General features: G+C 42.2%; 1 protein-coding gene across 3 annotated transcripts in view; it reads left to right on the top strand.

Annotated features, from left to right (window-relative positions):
* Positions 1–292: 292 nt before the first annotated feature.
* cyp24a1 (cytochrome P450, family 24, subfamily A, polypeptide 1) overlaps positions 293–11,369 on the top strand; it is a 28,275-nt gene continuing 17,198 nt past the window's right edge. For 2 of the 3 annotated variants that reach the window (XM_072514706.1, XM_072514705.1), the window contains exons 1-6: positions 447–729; positions 952–1,142; positions 1,700–1,793; positions 2,711–2,807; positions 3,917–4,008; positions 4,910–5,021. In XM_072514706.1, coding sequence (XP_072370807.1) covers positions 508–729; positions 952–1,142; positions 1,700–1,793; positions 2,711–2,807; positions 3,917–4,008; positions 4,910–5,021 — 808 coding nt within the window. In that variant the 5' untranslated portion in view covers positions 447–507. Of the gene's footprint in view, positions 409–446; positions 730–951; positions 1,143–1,699; positions 1,794–2,710; positions 2,808–3,916; positions 4,009–4,909; positions 5,022–11,369 lie in introns of those variants that run through there. The other variant, XM_072514707.1, reaches the window with a different exon arrangement.

Below are 11,369 nucleotides of genomic sequence, written 5' to 3'. Positions count from 1 at the left end.
CTCCTCCTGCACTGTAGGGATTCTATAATAAATCGGTTCCAGTTTAATTGATTTTTTAATTTGAAAAAATAAAATGCAGTCATTTGCAGTCTATCATCCTGATTTTGTTTACAGATTCCTCAATGAGGTTTTCATACGGGGCTCCCATTCCAGCCCACACCAAGTGGAATTGCAGCGTGCCCTTTCTCAGAATCCAGTGAGTTTGCAACTTGCAATTTGCTGTGGATTGGGGTGCGGGCCAACTCGCAGCGGCTCGTGATGTACTTGACTGGATTCCCAGAATCTGCTCCATGTGTTTGCTGGCGCGAGCACACTGAACCGTGGGCTTGTCAGCCACACCAAGCAGCTCGCGTCTCTAATTGGCCAGGGGGCTGGAGGCAACACAAGCCGCTGGATCCTATATATTCGGTAAGAAAACAGCATTTTCCAAATAGCACAAAGGAGATCTTCTGATTTGTTGCTGCTGTTCGCGTTTGTGGTTTTTAATTTTTCCAAACAAAAAAAACAATGCGATTTCACAGCAGAAGCGCCGAGTTGCTCCTGCAGTTGGCGAGACAAGGGGGCAAGTTCCTCCACCGCATCCCGATCCCCACAGCTGGCAGTGCCTCGAACAAAGCCATGGCACCGTGCGGGCACAGCTCCATCCCCGGCCCCACCAACTGGCCTCTGCTGGGAAGCCTGCTGGAGATCATTAGGAAAGGAGGGCTCCAAAAGCAGCACAAAACACTGGTAAAGTGAGGGATGGGACCAATAGCTTCATCCAATGGATTGATTTGCAATAAGAATCTGTGGATTAGCGATTTCAGGGAACGACACAGTAAACTCCTACCTCATATTTATTTTAAAATCTATAACTAACTATAGGAATGATGGGGACACATTGCACCCAGGTGATTGTGCAGATTCCCCCACCTCAGTCGTGTCACTAAGCTTGCCGCCTTTTTTTCACAGGTCGAATTTCACAAGAAATTTGGGAAGATTTTTAAGATGAAGTTGGGGCCGTTTGAATCCGTTCACATCGGGGCTCCGTGCCTGCTCGAAGCTCTGTACCGGAAAGAGAGCAATTACCCGCAGCGCCTGGAGATCAAACCGTGGAAAGCTTACCGGGACTACAGAGGCGAGGCGTATGGACTGCTCATACTGTGAGTACTGGGGGCAAAGCCCACTCCCAGGGTTAGCAATAACCCCTGAGTGACTACATTCACATACAAACGATGGTCCGGTTCATCTCACAGAGTGGATTCCATTGAGACATTTTCCAAATGGCAGAAGTTTGGAATTGCTCTGAATATTATTACTGCGAGGATATTGGCTCATTCGCAACTATTGAACATCAGACTGTGATCACCAACATTAACAGTCCAAAGATGTGCAGGTTAGGTGGATTGGCCATGCTAAATTGCCGCTTAGTGTCCAAAGGCTAGGTGGGGGTAGGGAGATAGGGCGGGGGAGTGGGACTAGGTTAGGGTGCTCTTACAGAGGGACGGTGCAGACTCGACGGGCCGAATGGCCTCCTTCTGCACTGAAGGGATATATGCTGCTCTTACAGAGATCGGTGGAAATGAAGGCTTTCAGACAAAAAAAAGATGAGGGGAAAATACCTGCTCGGTTTAACACAGATTGTCTCTTCCATTGGCGGACGGTTACGATCAATGGCTTAAAAGTTATGTTTCTTCTTTTACGCTGTCTCGACTTTCAGGGAAGGAAAAGACTGGCAAAGGGTACGGAGCATATTTCAGAAAAAGCTGATGAAGCCAACAGAAGTAGTGAAACTGGATGGAAAAATCAACGGGGTAAAGACATTCTGCTAGACCGCTGGTCGCGAGGTTTTACAAAACCCTTTATTTGTCACAATCGGGACATAGGGTTATTTGTAATTGTCCCTGTCATGACGCTTACTTTAGCGAGCTTCCATGCCAATCGGTGCAAAATAGCAACCAGAGAGCTGTCCACCTCACAGGGTTCTGCAAGACTGTGCAAAAAGCACGCACTTTGAAAATAAAGCACAATTTTACTGGGTTTTTTTCAATGCACGGATTAAAATATTAGTACAAGCAAGTTTAACATGTCACGAAGCGTGTGTCGAAGCCGAGCCTGGCAAGCAATGTAGAAAAGGTCTCGGTGTAACCTCAGTTCCCTGTTTGCCGAGGGGCGGTGTTGCTTCAGTCGCCAACACCTGGGATCTGTGCTGGAAAGCACCAGGATAAGCTCCGCAAACACGTCCGGACTTTGCCAACGAAATGTCGGCGCAGCAGTGGAGGAAGGATGATTAAACATTACGAAAACAAATCAGTTTTCCAGCCAAGGGTGAAAAAAATAACTAACCCGGCTGGTGAAGTGAATTGTACTCAGCAAAGCAGCTTTTTAGACAGTGGGTTTCAAAAATTGTTTTTACTTACAAATATTGATACACTCGGGGAGGGTATAAGATAATCACAACAGCGTTGTTTACCTGTGGAGAGCCAATACCGCCTTATGCAGACTAACTTGCATAAGGCGGTATTGACTCTCCACAGGTAAACAACGCTGTTGTGATTATCTTATATTCGCCACACAGAGAAAGATTATGGCTTCGATTAGACAAGTAGAGAAAAATCCAGAAATGCAATGGTTAGATTGTCAGACTGGAGCTCCCCACTGCTCTCCATTGGTGCCGATACAATCCAGGGAATGTGTGTGTGTTTACTTTGTTTTTCTGAATGTTTCTCAGGTTCTGGAAGATTTCATCAGCAGAATGGATAAGCTCCGTGACAAGACAGGGAAGATTAATGATCTATACCAGGAACTGAACAAATGGTCCTTTGAAAGTAGGTTCTTGTGAAAGTCACGCCAAACATACTTGGGGGTTATCGAAGATAAGTGAATAGAGTTACAAATTCTCATTAGTAGTTTTGTTCACCACATTTCGAATAAAATCCAATTTAAAAATTGGAGCAAGTTAATTGGGTCAAGATTATTTAAATATTCCAACTTTTTGGGGGGCACAGATGTCTTCCAATAAATTACATTTCCATTAAAACATCAAGAATGTTCCCATTGAAGTGCATTTGCAATGTTTATCATTAATGGCCATTGTCCACACAGAATGTTTTCTCAAAAACACCAAGAAGGGGTTCAAATGTGGCTCAACTCAAAGCTTTTTTTTTGAGGAGTGAAGGTGAGATTCATGACTCCCACTCTTCAATTCCAACCTACCATCCAATAAGGACTAGGTGGCGTTACTGGGTTACGGCGATGGGGTGGAGGCGTGGGCTTAAGTAGTGTGTTCTTTCCAAGGGCCGGTGCAGACTCGTTGGGCCGAATGGCCTCCTTCTGCACTGTAAATTCTATGATTCTATGACTAAATGTTAAAGAAGGATTGCACAAGGACACATTTGTGAAACTTGAATATGTTTATAAGGATATATTACGAAGAAGAACATGTTTGATATGGATGTCCTCCCTCCATTTGTTAAGAATTCCTTGCCCCCTGAAGCTTTAGGTTGCCCATTTCATTCTCCAATCTCCAGTAGGAAGGATCTCCCAACCTTTGCCTAGACCACTCCGGAACAAGCTAATAAAAATCACCAGGGATGAATCATTGTTGACTAACCTTTCAACTTTCCCTCCCTCTCCTCGTCAAAGTTCTCCGGGGAGGATTTCAACCTCTACACTGTACTCTACCCCAAAAATATGAGGAAAGGCATTTTACAAAAACAAGTACCCACGTAGCATTAAAATGTTTCCCTCCATTCTTCAGATACCGCATCCTTAATTGTTCTGTCATAAGTTGTAAACAATATATATTTAAATTCAATATTTATTTGCAAATAATCACCTTTAGTTCTTTATTAAAGCATATAGATATAATTTAACATGTCATATATATGAGTATTATGTTTGGCAATTGCACTTATCAGTAACTTTCTAATTATAGCAATTTGCTTGGTGTTATATGATAAAAGATTTGGCCTTCTGGAACAAAATGTAGTTGAAGAATCTTTGAACTTCATCCAGGCAATTAAAATTGTAAGTACACAGCAACAAAGTGTTTCGTGTCGATTATCAATTAGTCTTAACAGTCTACCAAAAAGATTTGATTTCTGCAAAATGATCACTAACTATACAGTGCAATAAATTATATTAATGGATTAATATCTTGCAGATGTAACAAGTGAAATTTTCTGCAGTACCTTGTATAATTCTTTTTGGGTAAAAGCTGGCTATCAATTAAAATGGTAAAAAAGGAAAATCTAAATAAAACACAAGTTTCAAGTTTTAGTGAAAGGCCCACATGCAAAAACATTTACTCATTTTTTTCTCTTTATAGATGCTGATAGAACTGTTACGTATTTTTAATGTTCTCTGTTTATTCTGAATTATAGGAAATAATGCAGGAATAGAGCACCTCACAAAAATGTGTGATATAAAGTGAATGTAGACTAATAGAACAAACCTCTGTTAGACAGATATGTCTGACAGAATAAACTGCTTACCTGTATCTTTAAAAAAATAAATTTAGAGTACCAAATTCTTTTTTTTCCAATTAAGGGGCAATTTAGAGTGGTCAATTCACCTCCGCTGCACATCTTTGGGTTGTGGGGGTGAAACCCACGCAGACACAGGGAAAATGTGAAAACTCCACAAGGACAGTGACCCAGGGCAGGATTGGCACCAGGACCTCGGCACCGTGAGGCAGCAGTACTAAACACTGCACTACCATACCGCCCCAACCCGTATCTTTCTTATTGGAAGAAGCATCTTGTAGATTTTTGATTCAAATAAATAATTCATTTTATAAGCAGGAAGAACAGAAATAATTGAGTACAACACAATGGAAAGGAGCAAATATCATTTTTACAGAATGCATTTATTTCCCTCTATGTAATCTGCAAATGACCATATTCTTTTTACCTCCTGTATATCTCAGATAATGAATACATTTGGTAAGATGATGGTGACTCCAGTTGGGCTTCATAAGAGCTTTAATACAAAGACGTGGAAGGACCACACGGAAGCTTGGGACAATATATTCAAAACAGGTACATGCCTGATTAAAGGGCATATTAGCAATGCCAACTATTACAGAAATAATATTCACAAAAGAGTTCTGGAAAATTGATATTTAGTCCTACGGATCATGGAGTAAATGTAATTCTTCAATTGTGAAATCTTTGAACAGCTATGAATACCTAAAATTTCAACATCGGTATATTCTCGGGGAGCTCCTGAATTCTCAAGATCTTTGAATTTGAAATGTTAATACTCTTAAGAATGGGATTATAATGACCCTTCACCTCTGGAATATCTATTCATGTCTTAATACAGATTGATTGGATGAAAATCACCCATCCTGCTTTGTCATAGGCATCATCTTGCAGGCAATTTTGAGAAGTTTGAGGCACTATCAACCCAAATGTGTTGTTGGTGATTTTATTAAACACAGGAGGAAAGGGTTCATATTTCGTACACTTGCAAAAAAAATTTCGAACAGAAAGTAGTCTTTGTTTCCTCAATGATTCTCATTTAACAAACCAGTTACCAAGCAGTACTTTTCCATTAACTGTTAGTTTAGTATTTGATGGAATATGAAGAACAATGAAGTCGAAAGCTATGCAGGTTAGGTGGATTGGCCATGCTAAATTGCGCCTAAGTGTCTAAAGATATGCAGGTAGGTGGGGTTACAGGGATAGGGCGGGGAAGTGAGCCTAGGTAGGGTGCTCTTAAGAGGGTTGGTGCAGACGAATGGGCCAAATGGCCTCATTCTGCACTGTAAGGATTCTATGGATTGATGGTTTAATATCTGTTGTAGTATGAATAATCAGTCAGTGCCAAACAAAGTAATTGCTATTTGAGAGCAGCGGTTCTAGGCTCCACTTTTTATTTATCCATTATTCCATTATCATTGGACTGTTTGAAGCTCCACCTTACATAAGGTACACACTTGCATGCCATGATTCACGAGGGTACACAATGAGCAGGAATGCATTGTTTGGAGGTGCTTAACTCCATAACATCACTATTCTGTAGCAGTTGTTCTCCAGTCCGCTCTGTGTAAATATTGATTGTAAGATACTAAATAAAAAGGACATTCTCAGCTTTTCAGTCAGTCCTTGATGAATATAATCAGCAGCAGCAAGCAGCCTCAAATTCAGTACAACTGGCATTGTTTCACAATCACACTTTGAAAAACCATTAGACTGGTTGATGCCAGAAATGGAAATATTCATAGAAATGGAGTTGCTGATAATCATTTTGTTTTGCATTCAGATTACCCAAGCCAACTTCACACGTAGGCTCTTATCAACAACCAGGAAGAGATCTTTATTTAATCAAACAGGGTTTTATGTAATCCAGTTTTCAAAGGTTGATCAACAGTATATAATTTACTACATGGCTAGTTCCTAAAGAATATAGATCGTAAGCAAAAAAACAGAGAATGTTATAACACAGAATTGGACAATTTGGCCCATCGAGTCTGCATTGGCACTTTTCTCCACACAAGTCCTCGGATCAACCACGTCCCTCGACCAACTGTTTGCTCCCATAGTCTTCAATAGTCCTCTTTGTTAAAGGCTAATTTCCTTTAAACTGGTAAATTCTCCTTCTCAAGAGTAATTAGGCATGGGCAACAAATCAGCAATGCTCACATCCTATGAAAGAATAAACAACAATAGCTAATGCTTGTTGCTTCAACATGAGGGCTGCAGTTGCCCAATGATTATGCTACTAGGCTAGTGACAAAGGCGTTGCAAGCTCAAATCCCACTGTGGAAAATTGTCATTAATTAAAGATGGCAAAGAGCTATGAAAGCTGCTATATTTTCATTAAAAAAGAGACTGGTCTAATATTACACTTCAGGAAAGAGGACTCTGCTATCGCTACCTGGTCAATTTGAGTTCTAAACATAATCAATGTGTTGATCTTTGTGCTGTTCTGTTCTATTTAAGTAGCCTTCTCTCTTCTGGTGCATCAGTTATTATTTCTGTCTGGGACTGACTGATTTTCCCTATTCCTTAATGGCTCTCTGCTTTGTTGATCATAGAATTTACAGTGAAGAAGGAGGCCATTCGGCCCATCGAGTCTACACTGGTCCTTGGAAAGAGCACCCTACTTAAGCCCATGCCTCCACCCTATTCCCGTAACCCAGTAACCCCACCTAACCTTTTGGGCACTAAGGGGCAATTTATCATGGCCAATCCACCTCACCTGCACATCTGGGAGGAAACCGGTGCACCCGGAGGAAACTCACGCAGACCCAGGGAGAACGTACAGACTCCACACAGACAGTGACCCAAGCTAGGAATCAAACCCGGGTCCCTGGTGCTGTGAAGCAACAGTGCTAACTACTGTGCTACTGTGCTCCTCCCCACCCGCGCCGCCCGCCACCCCCCCCCCCCCCATGTTGATGTTGGAGATTCTGCTGAAAGTTTCTTTTATTTATTCTTCTGTGGGATGTGGGCATTACTGGCTAAGCCAGGATTTGTTCTCCATTCCTAATTTCCCATGAGAAGATTGTGGTGCTACCTTCTTGAACCACTGCAGTCCATGTTGTGTGGATACACCCACAGTGCTCTTAGAAAGGGAGCTCCAGTCTTTTAACTCAGCGACAGTGAAAGAATGGCCATATGGTTGCAGTACATGGTCATCTGTTGATAATGCAGCATCGCCTGCTGCCTCGGGAAAGCGGGCCGCATAATTAAAGATCCCTCCCACCCGGTTTACTCATTCTTCCAACTTCTTCCATCAGGCATGAGATACAAAAGTCTGAGAACACGCGCGAACAGACTCAAAAACAGCTTCTTCCCCGCTGTTACCAGACTCCTAAACGATCCTCTTATGGACTGACCTGATTAATACTATATTCTTGTATGCTTCACCCGATGCCAGTGCTTACATAGTTACATTGTGTAACCTTGTGTTGCCCTATTATGTATTTTCTTTTATTTCCTTTTTTCATGTACTTAATCATCTCTTGAGCTGCTCGCAGAAAAATACTTTTCACTGTATCTCGGTACACGTGACAATAAACAAATCCAATCCAAGATGGAAGTCTCACACTGCTCCGAATACAGCCCTGTGCCTCTGTATACAAAACCAAGGATTCCAGTTGCCTATTTGTTTAATGACCTTATCCATCTCTGCTAATCATTTTAATGACCAATGCATCTGCAAACCAAGACCACCTGCTCCTCCTCATCATTTAAAATGTTAACTTTTAAAATGGTGCATCCTTTCCCTGTTCTTACTTCCAAAATGTTTTACTTACCTTTCCCTACATTGAAATTCATCGTTCTGCATCTTTATAACATTTTTGTCTCCACAGTCTTTCATAGTCAATGTTACAATTTGCTATACCCCAAATTTGATGCATGCTGCAAATTTCAATCTTGTTTCCCCATTTCTGAAGTCTGAAGTATTTATGTATATGTACTAAACAAGCATTGTCCCAGCACAGAGTTCTGTGGAACACCACTTGTCACATTTTACAGTACAAGAAACTTCATTTTACATCCACAATGTAATTTCTGCCCCTCTTCTTCACCAATTCCTGGCCTGTGTGATTATAGTCCTCTTGATTTTCTATGCCATGGTCTCTGCTACAAAGGCCTTTTGAAAATCAATATCATTTGAATTGATATGTTATGAAAGAATAAAGGTAGCAATTGTGCCTAATTTAATAATTGTTTTACCTATCCATATTTTGAGAAATGAGGATTCATTTTATTCAGTCTATCAAAAAAAAAAGAGATTTGAAGTCACTTTTTAGATCATGTGATTGAATGGTGAACCTGCTGTCATTTCACTCGACTGGCACGCTTTAGGTACAGTCATCAGATTTGCACTCGTAAACTGAATGACCTGGAATCGGTATTATGGCCAACTGTTTATAACTGTCTAAGGTTAACATGAGACACTGGCTGAGGTCACTGAACTGACAGGGATATGCAGCTCTTGTTGCGCACATAGCTTATTCATTCGCGGCACTATTGACTGACACACCCACATTCCCATTTCAGTAGTGAAAATAGCTGAAGTAGATTAGCAAAGATAAAACACTTTCAACATGACTTGTGGGCATAGTGACAGTTATTAACCCGTCAGAGAGCTTTGTTTTGCTTTCTCATGTTCCTTGCCCATATTTCTTTTACTCAAATTCTTGAAAAATTATATGAAAAACTTATTTTATTTTTAACTTCAATTTCTGAAGCGGCCAATCTGCTAAGAGCCAATAGCCCTCATGTTAAACTAGAAAACTAACAAAATCTAAACAACAGTTTCAAGAAAGCTAACAGAGCAGCCAAAAAGCTAACCCCTCAAGAAAGGCTCTAATTTTACATCGACTGATGCAAAAGCTAGTAGTCACATGGCATTTCAACCAAAGAACCAGAGTACTCAACATTCCTTGTACAATAAAAGCAAAATACTGCAGATGCTGGAAATCTAAAGTAAAAACAGAAAATGCTGGAAAAACGTAGCAGGTCCGGCAGCATCTGTGGGGAAAGAAACAGAGTTAAAGTTACCAGTCCGTATCACACTTCTTCAGCGCTGAAGAGAGGTGGCAAAGTGATGGATTTTATCCTGTGGGAGAAGTGGCGCAATGTAGAAGATATGAAGCAGGTGGGAGCTCAGAAAGAATTGATAAAGATGTAATGGACACAAGACCAGTTAATCATAGTGTTAAAGGCTCATGAAACGTGCTAATTGTGGTCTAAAGGTCCGATGGCAGAATGTGTTAATAGCAGAATGTGAAATGGAGGATCAAACCTTTACTTGTATTGGAGGAATAAAGCACTGGGCCAAATCTGCCGTGGAGTGGCAATCATGGTCAGTTTGCCACTCCGCTCCTTTTTTTTTAACCTTTGAGTGGGGCTCTGAATTTCTTGGCCGGACCTCCCATTTAGGCCTGCTCAGAAATTGAGGTGCCACCTCTCCTGGAATCCTTCAGTGTAGTACAGAAGCGTTGGGGGCCAAGAGGCTACAACTCTTTTTATGAAATTAGCTGCCATATTTAGGTTTGCTTGAATGTCCAAGCCACTTTGACAATCTAGGAGAGAAGGCAAGTGTGTAAGGTAAGTGGGTAAAGGGTTATGGTGGGCTGGGTGGTGCTCGGGTGTTGGGTTGAGTGGTTGGTTGGGGGCTGGTTGCCTGCTCAGTCAGTAGGTGTTGGTGGTCTGGGAATGGGGGCTCGGGTGATCAGGAGGGGTTGGGGGAGGAGGGTGGCCAGGAGGGTAGTTGTGTTGGGGTGTGTTCTGGGGTGGGGGGGGGGGGTCAGGGAGTGGGGTCGCTAGTCAGATGGTCAGTGTGGGGAGTATAGTCAGAGGATGGGAGAATGTAGTCGGTGGTTGGGGGTTGTAGTCTAGGGATGGGGGTAGTCGGGGTTTGGGTGGTTGTCAGGTGGTCACAAGTGGGGGTTAGTTGTGGGTGGTGGGGGAGTAGTCAGATGGAGGCTGTAGTCAGATTGGGTGTGAGGGGGTGGGGTTGGCGGGGAGACCAGGAGGGCATGGGGGTCAGGTGATCAGTACCATAGATAGACAGGTATCAGAACAGATTTTAATTCCCCTAACCTTCCCTGGGTAATCATTGTGGTAAGTAAGTTATAACCATCCAAAATCTCCGATTGTAAACCAGAGTTTCAGATGGTTCCAGACGCAGGGTAATTTCTCAAGAGAAATTGAAATTTTCTGAGCAATCCCCACCCAGTTTTTGTGTGGGATCTTCCAAGGCACATCCTCTGGGGTACCAATGGGTTATGGCCCTCTGAGGAACAGATTATCTGGGCCATTAACACGTGAAAGCTTGATGGAGAAATCAAACTGCAGAAGGTACAGAATTGATGATGCATTTTCTGAGGAGAGGGTCCAGGCACATGGTCCCTGGAATTGTTTTAATTTATTAAATTAAAGTTGGTGCACTGTGGCTAATTTGAAGCCCCCCTTTGGTCAGGATCTTACGCTTCCGCCATGGCATGTCTCCCCACAGGTAAGCACAGTAAGAAGTTTTACAACACCAGATTAAAGTCCAACAGGTTTGTTTCGATGTCACTAGCTTTCGGAGCACTGCTCCTTCACCTGAGGAAGGAACAGTGCTCCGAAAGCTAGTGACATCGAAACAAACCTGTTGGACTTTAACCTGGTGTTGTAAAACTTCTTACTGTGCTCACCCCAGTCCAACGCCAGCATCTCCACATCATGGCTACCATCTCCACAGGTGGGTGAGGCGGGCCATTTAAATTGCCATTTTCTTGCTATTTACTTCAGTGGGATGGACCCCTATCTCCCTCTTTCCCTGTCAAATTCAACATTGTACTCTTCTTCTCCTTCCTCCCACAATTCCACAAAACAGCATAGTTCAACCCAGCACTCTTCCCCATCAGTGCTAACAATTTG

This window comes from Scyliorhinus torazame, chromosome 8 (assembly GCF_047496885.1).
Source record: "Scyliorhinus torazame isolate Kashiwa2021f chromosome 8, sScyTor2.1, whole genome shotgun sequence".
NCBI lineage: Eukaryota > Metazoa > Chordata > Chondrichthyes > Carcharhiniformes > Scyliorhinidae > Scyliorhinus > Scyliorhinus torazame.
Note: the sequence above shows the minus strand (reverse complement) of the source record. Positions and strands in the feature narration are given on the sequence as shown.